Consider the following 25,623-nt stretch of genomic DNA (forward strand, 5'->3'; position numbering starts at 1 on the left):
ATTTATCTTTGCTTTACAACTTTGAACCATAACTCCCCATATTATAGAACATGAAAAGCTGCCATTTTTAATTTACAAACATATAACCAAGTTCAAGCTAATTAAGTATTTTTTTTAAATATGTCAATTTATTGGCAATATATTTTTTGAGACTCGAAAAAGTAATACATACTCTATGTTGATAATACATAGTTGAAATATCGGCTTTAGGCGCAGTACCTAATCTGTAGTTACAGAAAACCATGGTCGTACAAAAGTGCTTTTATAATGTGTCCAAGTCCAAACTTTAGGTTTGGTAGCTCTGAACATGTTTTTTATACATGTCGAATACTTTTATAGAGTGTAAATCATCTGCTCGGGTATATTCGATATTCGTCACGATACTTGTTCGTTCTCCGTGGGGTATAACTATTTTTCAGCACGAATGAAATGACTATGCGCCTGAACTCGTGCTGAACTTGTATCTAAGGCTGCCCCTAATAGCATTGTACAATAAGATTGAAAGATGCTCTGACTTCGAACGAGCAATTATATTGCACAATAATACGAACTGCACAATGTTTTCGCATTCAGTCGGAGATTAGAATCAGGGCCGGATTTAAGGGAGGGCAACCGGGGCGGCAGCCCCGGGGCCTCCACAAAAGAGGGGCCCCCACAATAGAGACGTCGGATTTTTTTTTATTCCGACTAGTAAACACTAGTAAAAAAAAATATCTTTTCCTTTGATATTTTTTTTTCGCTGTTTTACCTTTATCTACAGTACTTTGTACAAACATGAATACTAGAAGGATCTACCTGCGTTTCACAGTAAAATATTTATTGAAAAACTCAACTGAAAAAATTGTTCATTTTATTCGGAAAATAATTTCGGGCCAGGGGGCCTCCACTCCTTTGTTGCCCCAAGGCCTCTAGACCTCTAAATCCGGCCCTGTTGAGAATAGTTCTCTCCGTAACGAAACGTCTTGTGAAGGGGCGGTAGATGTATTGACATTCAAAAGTGCTCTGTAAAGAACCAACTTTTAATAAAAAAAAATGATTTGATTTGAGTAAAAATATTGCGCAAAAGTGAACCCTACACGATGCAATAAAAATATGGTGCAAAAAATTAAACTAGCTCAAACATTTGTTCAATTCTTGTGCAACTTTCAATATTAACCCTAAACAGTCAATATTATTGAACAACTCGCAATATTGCACAATAGAATTGACCGTTTAGGCGGCCTCTTATGAAGCATAACCAATTGTTTTATAATCGGCAGTATAATATTGATTACATTTGTCTTACAAACATAATATATTATTGTCTGTGGCCAATTAACGACACTACGACAGCCAAATTTGAAATACCGGACTGTGTCAGCGACCGGTCTTAAGTTTAAAAAATATATACCTACATTGCAAGCAAAAATAGTGAAGATATTTACATTATAAGGATTCCCTTTAATAATTGTTATTATTTATCATTTAAAATTATTTAAACTACGTGTTCAAGATGTCAATAAAACAAACACGGTTAAAAAAGTTAAGTATTGCAAGGCCCGAAAGTGATATTCAAGTGCCGTTTAGTTACCCATTTGTTATATTATTTGAGGATAACAAAAATATCCGCATTGTGAACGTATTGGATAAAGATGCCTGTCTCAAGAACACTTACACCTTAGAAAAGGATGTAAAAAGTTATATTTTACATGATCAAATGTTATGGCTTGCTTTCGACTCTTCAGAACTTATAGTTATCGATGTCATCAAGGGATTGCAGCTAAAATTAATAATAAATAACTATGCTAATTACAAAATTATCCGGTTTGTTACGGATGACAAGAACTTATTCTTAATTAGTGAAAGTGGAGAACGACTGGCTGCGCCATTTAGTAGCGAAAAATTAATTTCCAAATTCGACACGGGTGTAACTGAAGAAGTTGTCTCTTTGGAAAAGTCTTTTAAATCCTTCAAGAATTTTAGTAAAGAAAATACTATTTTCTCTAACGGATTGTACATGTACCCCAAAGATTCCAATATTGGCGTCAAATGCCCCATAACTGGTGTTACAGATTTTATATATAGTGAAAATGATGTAGAATACATTGTTCCATGGGGTGACACAACAGTTTTGGGCAATAAAACCCAATTGTGGATTTTAAATATCAAGGAATATGATGTCATATATGAGTTTGAAAATGTTGGATCTCATTACTATCCATTGGACACAAATAACAATGTTTTCTATTACTTGGTATGGGATAATGAAGAGGTAAATACTGCTCTACAAATATTCAATTTTTTTTGGTTAGGCTTATTTTGTTGATGCCTATATTGAAAATACCTCAGTTACTGCATGCAAAAATAATTGAATGTTTTGAAACATGTATATTTTAAAAACAAATCTACCTATAAGTGTATACATATTATGTGTATTTTTGCCTGAATATTATTTTTTTGTCTCATGCATATTTTTTGTTAAATTTTGTATATTGATTTGCAGGTGCATATATGCTGTGCTGTATCATCACACTGTCAGGATCAGCAAAATTTCGATAGTACTATTGCTTCTGCGGCACCATTATCTACACAAGAGTCACTGAAGTTGCAGTTGAAGTCAATGGTTGAAGAAGCCATTCATGCTGTGAAGCCCCAGGTTGAACAATTTCAAACACTTTTTGACAGTATAACTGATTATACTTTCTTGATCAATATGGCAACTAAACTCTGTAAGCATAATTTAACATATAAATCTCTTTTGTATCAACTCCAAAAAAAAGTATTTAGTACTGATGATAATAGTCTCATGAAATTATTTTCAGATGTAATGATAAAAATTGATCTATTAGAATATATATTTTTCAGGGGGAATAATTTTTATAAAACCATAAATCTATTTGACATAAATTTTATAGAACTTTGTGTAACTTTTATATCAAAAAGTGATTTAGATTTGGCATCTATTTGTTGGTTAAAATACTCTGAAATGAAACTAACTATCACACCAGATGATATTGTAAATGTTCTAAATGCCATACCTGTAAATATTAAAATGGGAGGCCTAATTATTTGGTTACGTAATTTTATTCCTCCACTTTTAGATATAAACCCATTTTATATAGATTTATTTGTGAAGTGGACAACCGATAGAGTATTATTATTAGAACAATCAAGTTATTGGCCTAAAATCGGTTTGAAATTTATTGAAGATGTCGCTGGTGTATTGGAAAAGTCATTAAAAACCATATCATTAAGACCTATTTCAATTGATGATTTAGATGTTCTTAAAGATCATATTAATTATGTGATGGAACTAAGAGAAAAACACAGAATTAATATGCTACTGAGTGAACTAAGTTCTCAAAGTCCAACAGAAGTTGCACTCATCATGTTGCGTCGTTGTTATACTGAAGATCTTGAGAGATTTTTACAAGAAAGTTTGCCTTATTATGCAGCTCGATATCAAATTGAATTGGATGACACCCTCCGCTCATTTATAGAAAGTGAAGCTGCTAGTAGCGGAGGATCTGTAGATGGTCACAGATTACAAATATTGCTAAATGCCTTCCGTACACCCAATAATAAGCTTGAATGCCTTCTTCAAGTTTTGAAAGTATTAGAAGTTCCGTGGAATGACACTGTACTTAAAATTGCCACTGATGCTGCAGCATCTGCTAATACCGACTTTACAGTAACAGATAGTGATCGTGCTATTGCTCAAGAAATTAATATGGAATTAAACTATGCCAAAATTAAAGTGATTTTAAAGAAATACAATTTTCCAATAACTTTTACTAATTATATTACGGTCATTCATAAGATAATTAACACTCCAACTGTTGATCTACATGATCTAAAGGTAATTACAACTGTAGTTTCTGCTTATTCTGATTATGCTCACCTTTTGTACATTGACAAGTGCCTGAGAGATTGTGATACTAGTGTTGCATTAGACTACTTCAAAAATTTACCATATAGTAATAGAAAAGTACTGTTACTGGCAGTAGTAAACAAATACGAGCAAATAATTAATAGGAAAAGGAAGGACCCTACTACAGAAAGAAACTATTTAGATTTGTTAAAAGGCATTAAATGTCTAGATAACAAAACGATAATAGAGATTGAAAATTTGTATCATTTAAAAAATTCATATGATATAACATTCAGCTTAAATAACATATGTAAGGAAAAAGTTCGTAATGATGAAGCTAACAATTGGGAACGCAAAGTTGGAACTACAGCTTCTTCTGGGCGAGGACGATGTGTAAATAAATTGTTGCGTAAAAGTTTATCTCGCGATTCAAATCTATTAACGTTATTGCGTAAAATATCGACTAGCCCTGAAGTACGTGATTTTGTTGAACGTTTTGTAGTATCAAATCAAGATAATTTTTCAATCTTATTACAATTTAAAGATGGCGGTAACTCCTCTATTTTACTAGAAGCTTGTAAAGTTTTGTCGCAATTAATATTCAGTTGCGTTGAAGAATATCTACATTACTTGATCGACCGTTTAGCCATATTAAATTACTTCGTCAATTCAAATATAACGATGACGAATTTATCCGTGATATGGAAATTTCACTACATGTTCCTACCTATGTCATCAGTACCTGCATTAAACGATTTGATTGATTTTTACATAAAAACTGAAAGTATTGATTTATTTAACATTTCCAATAAAAGCGATTTTATTCCGATTCGCATTGTAGGTAATGTAATGTCACGAAGTATTAAAAATAATGCGAATTTGTCGGATGATTTTTTCAAGGCGAGAAGCAAAATATGCAGAAAGCTTTTAACTAAAGTTGTTGCTGCACAAGATCTTGATCACATACTTTTTACCAATGTACTTTTAACGCTATGCGATGGTGAAGAAACAAATGACAATTCCTGGATTTTGGATATATTACGAGGGCAATCAGATTCATTAAATCCAGTAGTTATGCATTATCTTTCATCACCATTAATTCGACGTACTTTTGATTTATACAACCTCATTCCAGGAAGTAACATGTCTTACCCACCACAATACGTTCTCAAAAATAAATTTAACATTAACCTAGCTGACATAGCATTACCAGAGAACACAGAAGAAACTTGGGATGTCAAAATTTTATTATTTTACATTTTAAGACACTTCCCAAATACTTCATTTGAACGACTCTCAGATCTTTGTCATACGTTAAATGTATCGCTAAACTATGGATTGTCCTTACTATTGATTTCAATATTAAGTAATTGGGATTTAAAATATAAAATAAATGTAGACAACTTAGGATGTCGACAAATCTTGTTGGAAAACGATGAGAATCAATTATTGTCCACCAGTTTAACCGTATGGGAAAGTATTCAAAATAAAGATTTTATAAAAGACATACTGAGTGACTTTTGGAAGAATGGTGAAGTAACTTTACACGGATGTCTAGTTTCGATAAACCCGTACCATTATGAAGTATATTTGTGCATATATCATTTAATATTTAATTCAACACCGGAGTTACGAAATACTAAGGAATACTTTTTAATAAACTTTTTAAAAGACTATAAAAGAAAAAGCACTCCGAGACAATATGAATTTGAACTATTTTCGGTAAAGGGCATGTTTCCTGAAATAGGGCATTATCGCCTACCATTTCATCTATTTATGAGAGACGATATGTGGTCCAATTTAAAGTCTGAAATAACTCTGGAAACTTATGAATATTGGCTACCTGTTGTTCCATTATTGTCACTTGATAGTGACTTGCAGACTGCAAAAGATATGATATGTAGCAATGCTGTGAAACAAACTATGACTTCTCGAAAACGACAAGACTCCACCGAATTAGATCCAAAAGACCGGGAACCATGGCGTTTAATATCGCGAGAAGAACCCTTATTGCGGACAGCGCATCGATGCGTAAAGCACATTGCAAACATGGAATGGGCTGGTGCATGTTTATTTTACGTACTACAAGGTTGCGCTCGAGGTGCCGATCAAGTCGCTGCAGCCCAGCTATGCTATCAGTTTTCACAACGTTGGGCTTCCGTTCAACCTGGAAATCGTGCCGTTCAACAAATGGCACGTCTACATTCCTCTTTATCGACACGTCATGCTCTTCATAAAATAGATTGGGCTTGTGAAGAATTAATTCGTCTGTCTACGGAACCTGCACAATTGATACAAGCACTGTATCTTCATCCTCAGTTTGTTGATAAAGTAACACGCCATGATGTAAACAGAGCAGCAAACGAAATAGCTGACAAAAATAACGTCAATATAAGTTCGATCAGAATACAAATTCTTGAAAGTATTCTCGATAAGACATCAAAAGAAAACAAACACTCAGTTGGCCTAGAGACGAAAGACTTGATAACTGCGAAATATATCTTAAAAGCAACTTGTCCAAAAATGGGAGCAATTTATCTATCTCGAATAGCTTTTGACGATGACAGTGACTTTAATAAATGTAAAAAGTTAAGAGCCCTACAATGTTTAATGAGCGTGATAGAACCAGAAACTGCTGTGAAAGTTACTAACCGAGAAAGGGAGGCTCTTTGGATTTCACTTTTGGACTTGCTGTTTATCGTTAACCTTGAGAAAATTGATATGCCTTGGATAGTAGCTACATTTTTGCAAGACAAAATTCTAGCCATTAACCAGTTAATTCAAGTCAATAATATTAACGTTGAAGGTTTAAAAGTGGCCGCAAAATTGGCACATATGTATGGTAATGTAAAAGTTATACGGGAGCTTATACCGCGTTTGTTACGTACTGCATTATATGAGGAAATGATTCCATTACTACTTCAACTACTTTATCCGATTGATAATGTTATATGTACAGCTTGGCGCGCAATAATTTTAACCCCATTTCAACGAGCTGACTACCCTATAACAGAACGCCAAAAGGCTAAATGTCTCTCTGCTTTAAATCTATTACCAGTTTGTCCAGTAATAAACGACGACGATTTGATAGAAATTTGGAAAAATTGCGTGAGGTGTAAATGTTATGGTTTAGGTTGTTTAGTACTTCCATATATTACCGCACAAAGAAGACAAACGCTATCGGAACTCCATAAAATAGATAGAAGAAATTTAATAATAAGCTTAAAAAATTTGCAAGCAGATACATATTTGACATCAGGTGCTATGTATGTTATTGAAAATATGAGCCAAAAAAATTATAGATAATTTTTATTACATTTTTCAATTTTTGTTACATTTATAGATACATATTAAGATATTTAAAAATAAATGCTGACACCTGTGTATCTTATACAGCACACAAGTGTCAGCACTCAAGTACCACACTGGTGCAGGTCATGGTTGTCCTTAAAATAATTATAATAAAGTTATATTACATCTCTGAACATTATGGTCATTAAGACAAGAAAAACCCTTAATTAATTTCATTTTCATTGACATAGTATATATCATAGTGTATGTTATATTATCTGTATAAAGTAAGTCATTGTAATGTATTAATAAAATGCTTTGTAAATCTTATTAATTAAAATAATGAATATATAAGAAAATGGCTTTTTATACTATATATTTGAGACCCAACAATTATATTATTAAGGATAAATATAAATATGGGCGTTCACTGAACTTGCCGCGGGTGAACAGCTTTATGTTTCAATATTAAAAATTGTATGAACAGCGTCTAAGGCACACTCGCGTGCGTCGGATTTTTATACGAGTGTTGGGTGCCTGACCGCACTGCCGGTTGCACTCGTCAAAAGTCCACGGTGCGGGTCCCGACCCTCCAGAGTGACCAGTCCTTGTACCTGCGCAAGTTTAGTGCCCGAAAATCTAATGTCTATATAGATAGAAAGAGTGGAAATTTAATAACCAATAAATAAAATTTAATTTCTCGCATATGGATTACAAGTATATTCTAAAGAACGAATGTAAGATATTGATGGTGAGGCCATTTCAAATAATGGAGCATATAAACCATGACTACGGGCTAACTGCTCGGGAGTTTCATTTGATTTATTTGGTTTCTTTACAATATACGCTGTATCCTCCCTAAGTAACAATACAAGTAAAGTAGATTTACTGTGGCTTATTGCTGATGCAAGATGTAGAGGGGTCTGATCTGTAAGAAAAAATATTCAATGTAGATATTTCAATTTTATATGATTTTGTGGTTTATTTAATGTCAAATTAATCTACATTAATATTATAAAGAGGAAAACTTTGTTTGTATGTTTGGTTGTAATGAATAGGCTTAAAAACTACTGCATCGATTTTAAATATTCTGTCACCATTCGAAAGCTACATTTATCACGAGTAACATAGTAAATAGATTTTGAGGCGGTACAAAGTTTGCCGGGTCAGCTAGTCTCAAATAAGATAGTATGACTACTTGAAAATTTCCTCATCAGAAATGTCCATTTACCACATCATTCACAGTAAACACTGCACTGTCATTTTTTATCTAATTTTGTATTCTTTAGTCACATTTCAACTGTATAAATACATTTTATTTTAATAACAATTTTTTTATAGATATTTATTCTACTTTTTATAAATTTATAACTTATAATATAGTATTGAGAACTTCAAAGAAATGAATACACAAGAAGTTATTTACCTCCATCTGAAAGTGCCTTTGGATCAGCACCTCCAGCTAACAGTCTTGCAGCAGCGCCATAGTTGTTCCAGTTGCAAGCAGAGTGCAAAGGAGTCCAGCCAAGTTCAGTGACTTTTTTTACATTTGCACCAACACTGAGCAGGTATGAGATTACTGATACATGGTTGCTGTATGCAGCACGGTGAAGAGGTGTGTAGCCATCACCATCAGTAGCATGCACAAGACCAGGTTGGGCAGTCAAAAGCTCTTTTAAAACATCTAGCTCATTGTGTTCAGCAGCCCACAACACATGATCAATAGGATTGGCTAAAAACATTAAACAAAATATTAAATTAATATAATTATAAAACTGATTAAACTTAAAGTGTAATCCATGTGGTTAATAACTTTAATAATTTCTATTAATAAAATTAGGCAGATTCTACAATGCAGACTAACACTTGGGTAGTTCTATTAATTTTTCGCATCAATAAATATAATAAAAAAAGGATACCTACAACTTAATGACAACTTCTACTTATAAATAAAGGGAAAAACCTTTTGGATCTTTTACAAGTTGCACATCTTGATCTGCATCATCCCATCCTGACACGAACATGCCAGAAGTTTGTGGATTAGATTTGCGTTGTTTTATCTCCTCTGCAATTTCTTTATAATCCTTTGCATATTGTTCTTCTTCAGAATCTGACATTGTTTTGTGATTATATGCTGTTGTCTTGATTAAATAGTAAGTGATTTTCTCACACCTTCATGAGTTCAATTGACTTTTTGATTTAAGTCTACCTCAATGTGAATCCAGTTTAATTTCTGTGCTGTAATTTGATAATTTGGAAGTGTAGTACTACTAGTACTTCGAAATGTCAAAATAATCAATTAAATTCAGTAAGTCACTTCTGCAGCTGTCATTCTTGAAAAATGAATGGTCAGATCCTAACTTTACTCCGTATTTATAATCAACCCATATTATATTTATTAAAAATACATATATTTTAAATGCCAAAATCAAAAAAGGTGGTTTTCATGGTAGGTGACCAAGGGAGTCATAGAATGATTTTTTAGTAAATCAATAAAAGTGGTCTGAAGATCTCAACAAAATAAAGATAAAGCCGGTTCCACATATGAATCATTTTCCCGGCGCTATTATTAAACGATAACATCCTATTTTGTCCTCTTAGATAATTAAACCATTTAATTATCTAAGTTTATCCTACTTCTGTCTAATCATTGGATGCCTTTGCTTACCTTGCTTTTTCGTTTCTAATCGTATCTGTGATGCGTAATGCGAATAAAATAGAGTTTATTAATGAGTAATAACCACGTGTTTGATTGAAAGCCAACACAGAACTATCGATCATTTCAAAACATGGCTGGATTATAAATAAATCAGTATGATATTGCAAAATGAGGCGTCCCCAATTAAATACGACGATCGATTTATTATGAAGGATAGGATAAATATGCAAATGATGTCCTGGTTTAATAAAAACAAAAGTTAGTTCATACTAACTTAACATTTATTTTATGTGCAGTAAGCATCAGGTTGTATGACTATGTTCATGTCTATAATATTGGCGGCTAACAATCCATTTGTGCAATGATTAACAATGCGACTGGGATAACATAACATGTACACGGGCCCTACTATTTATTTAAAAAGACTAATTATGAACGGTTAATTTAATTAAAAACTAGTTTAATAAAATAAGATTATACGAAATTATGAAGACATAATAAAATAAGTTACTGCTATTTTATTATGTTTTCTCGTGAATTTATTGAAAAATAATTCTCTCTGACAACACCAAACTGTCGGCCATGATTTGATTGATACTATTTTCAACATGGCGGCCAGCCTAGTTGTTCAGAGTGTGTGTGTGTGAAAGTGCAGTGAAATTATGAATAATATCAAATGTTTTAGTGATAATTTTAGTGTTTAAGTGAAAAGTGTGTGCATTAATGCAGTGGTTATCCTATAATGGCTTTGGATTTACGCTTGCACTCTCCTGCAGGCGCGGAACCTGTTGTTTATACATGGCCCCTCACATCGGGTCATGGCTCGGTAAGAAAATCATATTATGAAACTATGCGTTTGATGCTACGGAGCTGCAAGTTACGATATTAAATTGAGGAATTGTAAAAAACAAAAACTTAAAACAAAAATAGAACTTGAGTTAAGTGCTGTCAATACATTCATTCATGTGTATATATGGATATAGATGTTATGCGTAAAGTATAACTGGGAAAATAGCTTTAGGTTATTCGTTTGACAATATTATTTAACTTTCGTGTTGGTATTGAAAACCAGAACGCAAGCGATATCACGAGATAATTTTATTTTAGTCTCGCATCACATGGATTTTGTAGTGCAGAGTGTATTGACCTCGTGTTTTGTCAAGGTGTCGGCTTTTTTTTAGATATGTACACACTGTTGCGTAGTCTTCACTTCGTACTTTTCTATTTACATTTTATGCATAGACTATTTTAAATACTCTAGCAGTAGTTTAGATAAAATGCAACATTACTATGAAATTGGTGCAGATAAACAAAATATTTTTATGTATTTGTAAATAAAGCTCAGTAACAAATTCAAACAAAGCTATTTTTGACCAAAACAAAGCTAGCAATATTAAAAATAACACATGTATTGAATCATCATCTCATTTCATAGAACTAAAATGCTGCTTAGTTAAATATTATATTAGTCTCAAGACATAACCTGTAAATCATATAAATTATAGAAATGGAAATTTTAAGTACATAAATTATTTTAAAAATATTATGGTCAAACAAATGTATATAACTAAGTATTTACTATAGCTGACTTGTTTGTTTTGGTGTTAAATGCTATTGAATATTTAATTTTACTTTATATTTATTTACATTATTTTAGATATGTTTTTTGATTAAGATGATATTTAGTTATTGTGTTATATAGTTTCAGTGCCATTATGAGCACATAATTATTTTAGATAATCAAACAATAGCAAGACTTTTGCATGTTGAAATGTACTACGATTAAAGTGCTACTTACATGTTTTTCACCTATTTAATTTACAAATGATTTGACAGCTACTCAATTAGGAAAGCTACAATAATACATATTATACAAAAAAATACCTGAGATTGAGTTCATTAAAAAAATTATGGGATGTTTGAATTCATTTATTCACATAGTAAGAATGGCATCATTATGTATTAAATTTTAATGATACCATTCTTAATGCATGGCATTAAAATAGTTTAAAATTAATATGTCTGTGTTTCATAACTACACATTAATTTAATAACCTTAGAGAATAATACTAATCAATATTGGTTATCTCACTCGTTTAATGTGGACAGTGGCTTGTATGGATAATAATTTGTGTTATATGTTAATAAATTTTCTACTACTTGGTTATATAGTTTTCTCATTCTATATACTATTCTCTTTCCATTGGTGACTTATAAAAAGTATATTTGTGAACAATTTTTGAAGATATTATTCATTGAATTGATTGATTGATTTATTGGAGATTTGTAGATCAAAACTATGCAATCAACATAATATTAAGAACCTAGTAATTTGTATTATTCCAAATATATTTCCAAATAGCTCAGGAAGGATGCTCATATGGATCATTTTTATGGTTTTACGATGCATAGCGTAATGGTAGCGTGGTAATTAATTGATGCATTAATTTCAGGAGTATATTTAACTCTAAGTCATAATCATTTTTCTCGGAGATCACTCCAGCTATGTTTATTTAATATGGAAGATAAAGTTTTAAACTACTTCACAATGACATAGTTATTATTTCCTCCATGTCTGTTTGGGGTCTAAAAATGGAATGGGATTTTCAAAAATTTCTTTTACTATTGCATTAGGTAGTTAGTAGTAAGAAATGTGCTTTTTTAATGACAACTTCTCTAACACACTGCAGTATTAGTGTTTTTGAGGAATATGAAATAAACTTATTTTTGTTTACTATAGAATTTTTTTTTATCCGGACTACAATATCCTTGTGTACTAAATTTATTTAATATATACATGGTGAATTTTTCAAATTAGCCTTCAGGGCCAAATCAGAAACTTTAAGGATTAGCGAAGGCATTTTTTTTTAAATGAACTCATTCGATTTCCAGATAAGGAAATAGATTTTAAAAAAATGTAATGATACAGTTTGAGTTTTTATCGAAATCAGCCTCGTAACTCCTTTCAGCTTTTTCGGTAATCCTTATAGTTTAAAAATTTAAATGAGATAAAAATTACTAGGCCCACCGAAGGGTACAACAAAAATTATTAGATTTCAACAGGGACTATGTTCTAAGCAGCACACTGTATTAATTTAACCGTCACGTATTAAATTTTAATGAGCTCCAATTACTTAAAATTCTCTACTGAACTAGAAAATGACAATCAAGTCTTGTCAGCAGCGTACTCCAATAACAGTCAATTGCACACTGTTGTTTAACGTCCATTTTAAGAGCCCCCCAAGACATTGGCGGATCCAAAATTGAATGTATATTAAGTTCAGGAATTTAGATTTATGAGGTCATCATTATTCCTAGACAGCAATAAATTTTAAGTGAACTTAGTGCTATGTGCAATGAAATATTGTATTATATTATACCCATATGTTTAACTACATACTAGCATAAAGGAGTTGCACACGGCACGGCAAGACAAATGTATAAATAATATATTAATGAATACCATTTTAGCATTTATACTAACAACTCTTTTTAAAAATATTATGGAAGTTGTATTATTACTTTTACCATGAGGTCCGGTATTAATGTAGAAGTAGGATTCAAAATTGTTAATTATTTCTCAAAATTACTCTTTATCTGAGGTTGCATAAAAGCATGGATATAAATCTTGTTAATTACATTCAATTGTTCAAATGTGTTTTCAATTTTTTTTCTATTACAGGACAAACACGACGGAGCCTTGGAAATAGTAGAAACAATAAGGTATGGGAATCTTTTGTTAGATGTTTTGTTATAACAAAATTGAAACCATTTTTATAATTAACTATGTATATACACTCGTATTGCATTAAGCCTTATTTTAAGATGTTAAAGTGAAATAAAATCATCATAAGTCAATATAAGTTTACAATAGTTTCATCTACCTATCTGCTTTAATTGACATTTTGGTATATTTGCTAAAAAAAAAAGGAAGAAACCTTTTTACGTCTTGTGGGATGCCTAGAGCATACTGTACTCCATTGCACATTGAATATATATTTAAAAACAAACAAGTGTTGTCTGTTGACCCATCAGTCACAAATGATTTATGTTTATTTTAGATATGTCATATGCTTTTTAAGGTCAATAACAATGGAGGTTTTTGATTAAAATAACTGCCTGTCATTGTACAGATACCAAAAATAATATTGTATGCAATTTTTATATTCAGTATGCAAAAATAACTAATATTTAACAGTGGAAATATATTTGGAAGTGGCTTATTTGCTTACGTCTTTATTAATTTTATTACTCGAAAATTATTTATAATTAGCATTAGAAAATTTTGTCCGAGTTAAAATGTTATATTCACTCAAAATAAATAATAATTGAAATTAATTATACATTTTATTATTATTTAACATATTTTGAGGATAAATTATAATTATGTAACTTTTCTAATATAAATTACTTGCTTAATGCAAGTACTATTGATACTATTGAAACAACATTTATTTTTTAGTATCAAATATCTATCTGGTTTATCAAAGTTTAATAAGTGTGTGGTCTAGTAACTATCGATTGCGTGACTATATTGTAGTTATTATACATGTGTATAATGAGAAGGACGTAGGGGCGACGACCGATCGAAACAATTTCGCGCGCAGTGATGAGTAGGTACTGGTAATGTTGCCCTACTGCCCGACCTGTCATGAAAAACATAGGTAACGCACACTTACGTAATTACCTACATTCGACGCCGGCGAACTAGTTTCAATGTACGGAAAAATTCGTTAATAGCAGACAATATAAACAGTTTCAAAATTATTTAAATCTTTTATGTGTATAGCTTACTACAAATATTTCGGCAAAGTTTAGCGGATTTACATAAAATTTATGTATTGTGTGCGAAATTAAATTGTCTAAATATCAATATCGATATAAATAACGAATGACATTCCACAATGAATAGTATTTTTAATCGAGTTAAGCCGGTTCGTTCACATTAGTTATTCTTATGAGTAGCGCGCAAAACGGCTCTTTTCTTTGTGTTAATATACGCAGTGTCAACAAAACTTGAAGGTTTATTTTGTTATATCTCTGACTAATTTCATTCAAGGTCAAGGGGTTATCACGTCCTATTATTGGGATCTCGAAGGTTAAACGACAGTCGTTAAAGAGAAAAATATTATCTTACTAAATCTAGATCAAGGTAAAACCGACTCATAACGAATGCGGAAATTGAACGTGACAAAATAAATTATAAATGAACGCTTGCAAATTCAAATAAAATGGAACTATGAGTTTTGTGCTTGCTTTTAACGAGTTATTATGTGATTTATAAAAATAACGTTCCTCCGAGGACGTAAAGTATACTCTCTAAAATTAAGTTGTTGTCTTATAGTTAAGCTATATAAATGTCCCTTTTTCAACTTACGATTCTTTAGGCTTAAGAGATATCTAAAAAGGGTAACGCAGGTATCTAAGGCAGGCAACGCTTGTCGGAGAACGTTTTCACAACAACGAAGAGTTTGATTAGATTTACGATTTGAGTGGACAAATAACAGCTAGCGTCAAGTTACAAATATGATTTTTTTAAATACATAGTTAAGATCTTTAGCAGTACAATAACAACAACAGTATTTAGTAGATTCAGTGACAACTATAGGTATTTTATTTTATAAATAACACATTTAAAGCGGTGGTTATTATTAGCATCTTATTTTTTATCATAAGTTTGTTGATTAATTAAGTATCATGCAAATAATATACTTGGCGGATTAAATACAGCTTCCTCAATTACATTTTTATCGATAATAATTTACTAAATAACATTATTTAGCAACAAAAAAGAACTGTCAATTACCAAATTCAATTTCTCAAAAAAACATATTTAGTCATTCTACGCAAAGGAACATGAGGGATTCTAATTAATTAGTTATTTACTTATTTAATCGTTCGAAAATCAATATTTACATTCCGTATGTAGGCATTGATTGGTTCAATGAGTTAAATACTACAAAACAGGTGACCGTTGTGATGCTGGACGTCGGAAATAAGTAAAAAACCAGTTTGGCAAGTTGACCCGATCCGTTGCGCTGTCGGGATATCGGCCCGGGGCAGGGCGGCCACTGCGACCTCTCCGCGACCGGACGCGCACGCTCTTCCTTTGTGACCTTGGGACTCCGCGATTATGGAATGCCGTAGTTATGATATTTGTTGGTTCATATCGTAGCTTGCTTGGCTCGGGCCATTAGCCTATTTATATCTAGTACCAGTGTGTATTAAACATTATATTCAACACGGCACATGCATTTCAATACTGTCTCTCTACCACGGCTCTGAAAGTTAGTTACTACAACTGATAACGAATATAGATATTTTGTAGAATTAAAATCCGTGTTGCCCTATAAATGTGAATAGAAAAGTATTCTAGACACACTAATAGGTAATTAGATAATAAATCTTATTTAGGAATGATGTTAATAAACAATTCCTAGAATTTTCTAGAATAAATATAATATGATATGGAATGAAAAGGTGGTCGAATTTCAAGCACTAGGCGAAAACTAATATGTACCTAGAAAATGACATTCAGTACTTACTTAGGTGTGTTCTATGAATCGCTATGTAGTGAAATTATCGCACGTAAGTGTGTAGGGTGTCATTTAATAGCAAAGGTATCAAAAGAGCTTTTTTAAAGTGCTTTGTAAGGGTTTATGGTAACAAAATGTTCTAAGATAAACATTTAAATAAAAGAATATTTACGTTTATGTTGAATAATATCGTGATATGGAATAATTTTACAACGTAGAAGTAGCACAGAGCTTGCGAATCCATCTGATTATAATTGGTCAATGCTGCATATTAGATAGGTTTACGGTGTAATTGAGACATAAATAAATGTAATTTATATTGTATGTCTATAAAATGATTGTTAATTTCGATTATGGAACTCTTTATTGCGTGGTCCGACACGCAGCCGCTATATAATTCATTTTATTCCATTACATGAGCATTAAATATATCGGCTAAAAAGTCGTCGCATGCATGTGCACATACCTATACTTAGAATATTGTATGAAAGAGAAAGTGTCGTATTGACAGTTCTCTGTCGACGGCATTGTCAATCAAAACCTGGCAACTCCGGCACATCTATTTCTGCTTTATAACAGTCTTAAGTGATGTACCTATAGTTGACAGTTTGACGGTTCTGGTAAGATACATTTACCAAAACAACACCCGTTTTGGTGGTGGTGGTTCCACTGGTGATACATTAATTATAGATACTTAGATATGTACGTTGTACAGATACTTAGATAAGTATCTGTAGCCTGCACTAAATGTAAACAGTCTTACATAAATCTCAATTCTATATATTCTGTAACATACTTAGATATCATTGGAAAACTTTAATTATATTCAGAAACATTTCCTCTACAAATGTTCTCAGTCGATGCTCTGAAACGTTATAGCAACTCGGCTTCGTACGGTAACTCAACTGTGTATAAATTGTAACCGCTTATTTAACTCCTACATTACATACATGACCCGTACCGCAAAACGCATGGGTTCGACAAACCGTCCGTCTACAGGTGCTCGAGATAGATGTTACTATCGACGACACCTGCCGCCAACTGCACAAAGGTTAATGAAATAAAGCGTTCTTAGTAGGGTGCCCGGCTGCTCCCAACAGGTGCGTCACACGTAATGTGTCGGTGCCTATTCAGATTGCCACTACATGAAAGTTAAACGAACCGTCTTACGTATTCAATTGCTTTTTCTAGAGATTTTCATTTTTTATAAGAAGGTACTTTTTAATTTTGTATTAAAATTACATTTAATTGTTTTATTGCTTAAAAATAAATAAATAATATCCTCGATTCATATTTAGATAATGTTTATTATTATAAAGAAGAAATAACTAAATTAATTACAAAAGGCCTCTTCAAAAACTTTTACTTATATATACGTATAAATATACTACATATGTAATATTAATAAAACAATATTTTTATACTTTAGTTTTAATGTTGGGATAATAAACCTTATTTATTATTGCCTTATTTTAAATGTTACGGCAGCAAACAATAGCAAAATATACAATCGTAGTTGCAGAATATTTTATAAGTAAATCAATTTAGAATAAAATAAATAGGTGTGGAGTTATTATTATATTTTTTGTGCGTGAATAATTGTACTAGAACTGTACTAGTTTTATATTTGTTCATATTATAATATTTATGCATAAAATCTTGGACTAAATGTAAAAGTATAACAGAGTATTGCATTGAAACAAAATTTATGTGAATAGCATTAAACGCTATGGTTAGATTTCATGAAAGTTGCGTATCCGAATATTTTATATAATGTCGAATTATATTTGCATCAGTTGACACATGAAATATATCTTTTTCATGCGTTAATGTCGTACAAGTATAACAATGTAACGAATCATGCGATATACACAAATTGATTCCGGTATGGTTCAATACATTGCTCAAGATGTTTTTTTTTATTCTTAGGATTTAAATGCTTGTTAAGGTTTTAAATGGCTTTAGTAAAAAAAAATCTGTTAAATGTAACATTGAAAGTAAATATGTTATGAAATCAAAACTTTGATCATTTAATTTTTTATGCGTTTTCATGTCATACCGATCTGTTTAATTTTACATGTCCTTACAAAATTAAACAGATCACAAATAAGCATCAAACGTCAGTATTGCTAATGTTTAAAAGTCACGGAGCGGTTTTTACCCGTCTCCGTGCGCGGGCGTAGTAACGCAACACGCGAAAAATCTGAAAAATAAAACGGACCAATAAAATAAATGATTGTAATATGAGTTTTCGGTTTAACCACTTGCGTAGTAAACATTTTAACCGATAAAACAAGCCTAATCGGTATTGATGCATAGGTGACTAACAAGTTTGTAAAGAAGCACTACGTTAAAAGGTAAAAAGTTTAAATACAACGTATGACGCTCTTGATGTTTGCTCTTAACCAAATATATCATTTCATTACTTATAATTGGTAATCTTTGGCCATATAAGCACAGAGTGATAAAAAGTTACCAAAGATTTCTTGTTACTATTCGATGGCCAAGTCGCAGCAAAATTCACTAGAGCTTCCGTAAATACGGCCTCGGTCCGCCCATTACTATAATAGACAGTGTTCCCGTTTCCAGCTGTACTACATGAAAGGAATAAATTATGAGCTTTCAACAGTGTACGGAGATATGTTAAATAAATATTATTTTTCTTTCTGCTAGTACGGTATACTTAGTAACTATTGTTAATTAAATTGCAAACAATATAATTACATGTTCACAAATTTTTCTATTTGCAAATAGAGATAGTCACCTATGATAGGATAGAGATTGATTAACTCTCTAAATATCATAAAACATGAGTCTCATGAGTACAATCACATGTAATTATCCTAGATCCAGATATTTCTAGGTCCACATTATATTTGCTCAACTTATAGCCAGTTGCGAATCTAAGGTATCCCTAAAATGTTTCCACTTGTATGTAAAGGCGTATTATTAAGTTAGACTTTGCTTTGTCCTCAGATGGGTCTGCGACGATCTCCCGGAGATGAAGGCTGCACTGGAACACAACATACTGTGCGACTACGACACCCATTCTTACGACAGCATGCGAGCCCTTTGCGACCGTTTCAACCGCGCCATAGACTCCGTCGTCGCACTGGTGAGTATTATGTAGATTCCCTAAGAGTTGAAATAACGATTTGTGGGAAGGCAATAAAAGAATGATACATTGTAGTGACATATTTTGCTTTAAAACAGACTTAAATTACATTTATTAATCTCTAATAAAAACTTCGCTATTAAAATGGAAGTTCCAACTCGTCAATCTCAGTTATACATTGAGATATTTAGCCTTTTTTAATAGGTGTAATACATAATATCATACCGTTTAAATTAAAAATAGGCAAATAAAATGTATCTCTTTTTGGCCAAATTAATATATTTTGCTACACTGCTGAGCAGTGGACAGACCCCACCACTGGGACAGGCCTGGAGCAAGTACCATCCTTTATACCGATGCGAATTAGGGAGGAAATAATAACACATAATTGTAAGCTTTGCAAACATGACATGTAAGGGGTAAAGTTTATTATATTCTGGTCGCAGTGACATTGCGTTTTATATGTAGGTTACTGTAATTGTACGTATTTGTATTACGATGAAATTTTGAACAAATAATAGTGATATTCTTACTTAGAAAAATAGTAATAATAGTCTATGCCGACTTTTGCACCGGACATATTTATAGCCATTTCTGCCTAATCGTTACATATTGAAACATATTTTTAAAAGCTTTTGAATGGATGATATGTTACGTTTATCTAGTTATTGACTAATTGACGTAGTAGGTACTTATGACAGTAGGTCAGCCAGGACGTGTTATTATTTTATTCTCCATATATAGTTGCTTGAAGCTTTACCTTTTACCTAAGTGAAATTTCTTTGTGAATGTCGTGGGATATGTATGAGCACATCCGTTGAATTATTTTTTGTGGCAATTTATACAGACACCAAATCATAATATTCTATTCCAAACTCGTTTATTCGCAAGGTCGTTTCGTTGTGTACAATAATACGCCTCTTCTCAGGTCACTGCACTATGATATTAATATTAGGGGTTACTCATCTAACATGATACGAGTTCTATGATATATCTGATACGTAAGTAAATGGAATTTTATGTTATTTAGAAATGCGGAATCAAAGAACAGTAATGTATTTGAAATATGAGCAGGAAGTGTATTAAAACATTATATATTAATAAATTTAACCCAGTATAGTTTATTTTCCGTAGTTTGTAGATATCGCTAGCCATTAGCGTTGTTATCGCGGAAGGTCACTTTTCCAATGATGTTCACCTTCAGACCGATAGGTACCTAACTACTACTTTGTTCACTGTGAACGTTATATTGACGCTCATTAGCTTTATTTAACTTAATAACGCTCATTTAATGTCATTTTCTTGAGTTTTTAATTTGAGTTGAGCTGAGTATATTTCAAAAATCTTTGCATTATATTACAAATATTTATAAACAATTGTGGATATTTTACCATTTTCATGTTTGTTGAAAAATATTTTTTCATCTTTCCTACATCCCACAAGCACTACACTTGGCATAGTTTTCAAGCCGCGGAAACATCTTCAATGTCACTTTCGTTTATTTATACACTTCCTACATGTCCAGTACCTGCCCTAGAAAACATCTTTGTGTCACTAAATTTTGCATTTGCCATTCTAATAAATGCGACTACTCTTAGGGTAACAGTTTTCTATACATTTCACTGTTACTCAATACTGAGACAGCGTAGCGTGCTATTCTTAACATCGATTGTTGGTGAGATTCGCACAAGAGTTTCTCTTCAACGTTGCTTTTGTAAAATCGCAGTTCAGCAGTTTAGAGACAACAGACATACCGTGCAGCATGTGCGATTCGAAAGAGTGAATGTGGGGCAGTGAGGGGTTAGAGCGGGGAGTGGGGCGCGGCGTACAGGAGGGAGACACGAGGGCCAAGATGGCGGCGAGGACGCAACGATCGATGGCCGTAGCAGACACCGCACGAGGCTACTCTATTTATACACATTGCATACCATTTCTCACCGCGACATGGAAAACTATTTATACAAGCCCGGAACGGCGGGCGCACGTTCGGTCTCATATATTTAGTATTCAAAAGACGCGCGAAAATTATGTTAGACTTACGTCATCCTCGAACAGCTACTTAACCCACCTGCAACTAGTTACTAACTTCAATATCTATATGTGTAATGGGGTTTTTAATTAATTGTGAACATAACTAAGATAAAAATTGAAATGTCTGATATCTATGAAATATACTGAAAGCATCATTATTACACAAAGCAATGACGTAGGTATATAGTTACCTAATAAATATAATTCGTATACTGCGATTACTCTAATCTTTATTTGATACTCTGGTATGTAAATTAAATTAGCTTTATTTACGTTAAACGTTGAACTAAGTAAATCGATTTTAAGAGATTAGCCTGAATTCACTCGAATCGAAAAGAATTTTCTTTAATGACGAAATGTTTTTCTGATGTAGGGCTTCATTTAAACGCACATGTCTGACGGAGAAAGTTGACCTTGAGAAAAAGTAACACCATTCGTGTTTATAAACAACGTGGTAGGTCTTGTACTACTTGATAACATTTAACTTTAACCCACTTTTGTTCGGAAAACGATATACATAATTGTGTAATTTGTAATTTGTTTTACACATTTTTATTAAATTTAAATCACACTACAAGCTTTACCTTCCAAACGAGGTGAAAACAGGTTTGGGAATCCTTTCAAATATTTGACATCCAACTCCTATTGTTAAAACCTGACATTGCATAGTCGCTTGTAATGATGTCACATAGTGATCGATGACTAGCAATGCGTATGCTTAATATGTCCGTAACCTTGTATTCTCGCCTCACTGCTATGTAGGAACTGAAGTTGTTATGATACCTGTATGACGTTTAATGTCAGAATTATACACATTTGTTTCATTACTGTTTAACTTGTCTCATAGGTAGTCAAATCATAAATACCTTTGTTATTATATAATACCTAATGTAATAGCATTGCATCACTAGTTATATGGTCGTGATATAATATAGGTGTGTTATAATTATAGTGAACAGACCTATATATTGTTTCCGAACATTAAAAACACATTATTAACTGGCTTTTTGAATGAATATTTTTTTTTTATATTAAACATAGTATTTATAACAATATATTGTAGTTAACTTCAAGTATATATGCATAAATATTTTTATCTCTTATTTCAAACTTATGGCCAGTTTATCAGGGATTATTTACTAACATGTTTTTATATTGGGTCTCAGAGTGATAATATTATTGACATGAATCCTATGTTTATTAAACTACATGGCTATTACCGGATTATCTAAGTTTATAGTCGTCTCCATATATTTGGGTGATGTATAGTTGAGTTATCGTCACTAACAAATGCAGTTATTCAGTTGCCTCTTGAAAAAAATCAGCTTTAAACCTTGTAATGAAATTCAAGTGCATTGAGATATTGATATGTGACAACCTCAAGTACATACTACAAGATTGAATTGATATTGTGAATTGACTATTACATACGTCTGTATATTGGTTTATACGTGTTTAATAAATAAACGGCACTTTCCTTTGAAATGATATATGAATTTTCCTTTACATATCTTTATATGGTAACTCCTTCAGATATATTATATAAGAAACTTTAAATTCAAACGAATATAATATGTAAATTGCGTGGGCGCGTTAAAAGCTTTACTTTTTGTATAAATAATCATAAAAAGTCGAATTTATATACCTACACTTTTTCAAAAAAAATAATAAACAGTAGGTACAGTGTACATAAGGTTACATATATAAATGTGCTCACAATATCAAATATTCACTTTGGTATCAGTATTAACACAACACTATGTAATTTACCTGCTCCGTCCTATTAAAATTCTTGAATCTTAAAATGTCAACAATACTTTAATGTCTTTGTTAATAATTTTTCATGTTATTCAAAATTGATTATTCAAAAATCTAAATACCTATGGCGGAATTCAAGAATAGGTAAATGTCTGATTAATAAATTACTGAACTTGAATACATATAGTAATGTTCAATAATGATGTCCCTACATGTGCACGTATTATCGCTTGTGAAAGTCTTTGAATTACCAACTCTCAGTCATCGACATTAGTGTCGATCTTCGAGTTGAGTGACCTTAGCACGCAGACGGGCGTCTACTAAAAGTTGATTGCCTTCATTCATTGTTTCAATATTTGGATATTGAAACAAATAAAACGCTCGTATTGGTAATAGTGTTGATTTATTGCATTACCGGTTGTGAGTTAGCAATATTTTTTAATTCGAAACAATTCTTGATATTGATAATATTATCATGAATGAATGATGATAAATTATAAAAAGTGATTCGGCAGCGAATCGTACTAGAGGTTCGGTGCGGGTCGCATGTGGGGGCGTTGACCGCAATATTGAGCGAGCGCGAATGTCTCACGTAGTGTTAATGACCTTTTTTTTGGCTGCGCTAGCGTCGCTTTGCAACTAAAGACTGGCAACTTAGAATTTTTAACAAAATTATTTGATTGTTATCAAGCATCATATCGATAATAGACTACCTGTATAATTTAGCAGATATATTTAGGCCTGTGTACTCTATGTTCGCTATAATGCAATTAAGAATCAACGTAATAATATTAGTGTTGCACATCCTTTTGGATAATAGTTACTAACACGTTTTTAAATTGTATTTTAAACTTTTTTATTATAATTAAAAATTAAAAATATTGTGGGAAGAACTTTTAAGTTAAGTATTGTCTTTTTTGTCGGTGTTCTGATCTAGCTCTCTTAATAACAATCCATTTGTTATTATTTAATTGCATAGTATGTTGCATAGTAATATAATTATACTACATCGCGTGTCGTAAAATGTATGAGTGGTCGATATTATAAGTGATCGATGCTGTGAATGAAATGGTACTGCAACGTAAACAAACGAACGCATGAGGCCACGCGCGCCCACGGCTGCGCACCGCCCCCCGGCATGGCTCGCCGGCTTGCGAGATCCAGAGATGCGAGCTCCATGTAGGGTTACCGACGGTACCGTAGAATGTACTGGCTATAACAATTTGAAATTCGAAGTGTTTCTTTCTTTCTTATTCTTAAGGTTAATCATACTTGGTCCATGTCTGTACAAACTTGTTAAAATCTATTTTGCAATAAGTAACAGAATCAATGAAATCTTATTTTAAAAATTTATTTACAATACAATCAATGTTGTCAATAACGGGGCGTTGTTTGTTGCAACAAAAATACAGAAAACCTATTTCGAATTTCGACGTAATATTTTTATTTAGAAAGAAGAATCAACAAGTAATCATGATCTCTGTATAAATTAAATTTTACGTTTGTAGTGTTAAGATTTTAGGGGATACGCGTGGTAGGTACTTACACGTCATAAAAAATACAGAGAATCTTAGAATGTGTCCAAGAGAGGTAACTTACTAAATTATATTTTCCTTTGCTGGTAACCCTAATCCGTCGCCTTCGCCCACGACTAAAGAGTTACCTAGAATATTGATTTACCAAATTTAATGTTGTAACCGGACGATACGCATCTTTGTAGCGCACACGATGCACTCATGACATGACCGAAGATTCGTTTTATAAATATCGATAAAATTATCTTGAGGCATAAAGTATGGTACTAAACGCTTTCTACACTGATACTTATACACAGTATACTGGAATTACTAGTATCGTTGGTACTAGGGCCACACAAAAGCAAGTACCTAAAGATTCTAGTTCCAATCTTCGAACAGAAATTTATATGAATGAGTATAAATGCAATTATGTATTCAGGGCGAATTTTATACAAATTAAAATTATATTTACATAGTAATAGTATAATGATATATGTATTATGTACCCTCTTTTTACCTGACTGCTTTACTGAACGAAATATGTTTGTCATAAAAGCGATATATAGATTTCTTTTCATTTTATTGAGTTCAAATAAACGAGTATGAAGTTACTGACCATCGACGTAAAAATATTTTATAAGTTGTGCATAATTTATACTGTACATAATGGAAGGATCTTACAATCATGTAACGACCGGCCCTTATTAACTCGGCACTGGATTAATATCGTGAACTCATATAGGTTGTTTAAAAGTGCTATTAATAAACATTTCAATAATTCAACACAAGGTCGGTCAGTGTATGCAACATTGTTTCTATAAAATATATGAATGGGTTTATGTAGTACGTTTTTAGTGGTAGTATTT

At 32.1% G+C, this 25,623-nt stretch overlaps 3 protein-coding genes across 4 annotated transcripts in view; 2 read left to right on the forward strand and 1 right to left on the reverse strand.

Moving 5' to 3' along the window:
• Positions 1-1,325: 1,325 nt before the first annotated feature.
• Positions 1,326-7,172, forward strand: rod (kinetochore component rough deal). Its single transcript, XM_073088684.1, has 2 exons — positions 1,326-2,251; positions 2,483-7,172. Exons 1-2 carry the CDS (start codon positions 1,493-1,495, stop codon positions 7,154-7,156), a joined length of 5,433 nt encoding a protein of 1,810 aa, XP_072944785.1. The 5' UTR covers positions 1,326-1,492; the 3' UTR covers positions 7,157-7,172.
• Ankrd49 (ankyrin repeat domain-containing protein 49) lies at positions 7,143-9,997 on the reverse strand. The gene is made up of 4 exons (XM_073088699.1): positions 9,810-9,997; positions 9,105-9,379; positions 8,568-8,873; positions 7,143-8,069 (listed from the first exon to the last, which is right to left on the reverse strand). The coding sequence occupies exons 2-4, from the start codon at positions 9,256-9,258 to the stop codon at positions 7,834-7,836; spliced, it is 696 nt and encodes a 231-aa protein (XP_072944800.1). The 5' UTR covers positions 9,259-9,379; positions 9,810-9,997; the 3' UTR covers positions 7,143-7,833.
• A 393-nt stretch (positions 9,998-10,390) lies between these two features.
• The window catches only part of gpp (DOT1 like histone lysine methyltransferase grappa), a 28,578-nt gene continuing 13,345 nt past the window's right edge, over positions 10,391-25,623 (forward strand). For both annotated transcript variants that reach the window (XM_073088709.1, XM_073088717.1), the window contains exons 1-3: positions 10,391-10,626; positions 13,483-13,523; positions 19,313-19,451. In XM_073088709.1, coding sequence (XP_072944810.1) covers positions 10,543-10,626; positions 13,483-13,523; positions 19,313-19,451 — 264 coding nt within the window. In that variant the 5' untranslated portion in view covers positions 10,391-10,542. The remainder of the gene's footprint in view (positions 10,627-13,482; positions 13,524-19,312; positions 19,452-25,623) is intronic.

Source organism: Epargyreus clarus, unplaced genomic scaffold (genome assembly GCF_041222505.1).
Source record: "Epargyreus clarus isolate Ecla_fem2 unplaced genomic scaffold, WU_Ecla_fem_2.2 ptg000003l, whole genome shotgun sequence".
In the NCBI taxonomy this organism is placed as follows: domain Eukaryota; kingdom Metazoa; phylum Arthropoda; class Insecta; order Lepidoptera; family Hesperiidae; genus Epargyreus; species Epargyreus clarus.

Coding starts and splice junctions, on each gene's coding strand:
- Ankrd49 (XM_073088699.1), bottom strand. CDS start 9,258: ATGTCAGATTCTGAAGAAGAACAATATGCAAAGGATTATAAAGAAATT. Junction 8,874..9,104: donor ACTTGTAAAAGATCCAAAAG/GTTTTTCCCTTT, acceptor TAATGTTTTTAG/CCAATCCTATTGATCATGTG. Junction 8,070..8,567: donor AAAGGCACTTTCAGATGGAG/GTAAATAACTTC, acceptor TTTTTCTTACAG/ATCAGACCCCTCTACATCTT.
- rod (XM_073088684.1), top strand. CDS start 1,493: ATGTCAATAAAACAAACACGGTTAAAAAAGTTAAGTATTGCAAGGCCC. Junction 2,252..2,482: donor TGGTATGGGATAATGAAGAG/GTAAATACTGCT, acceptor ATTGATTTGCAG/GTGCATATATGCTGTGCTGT.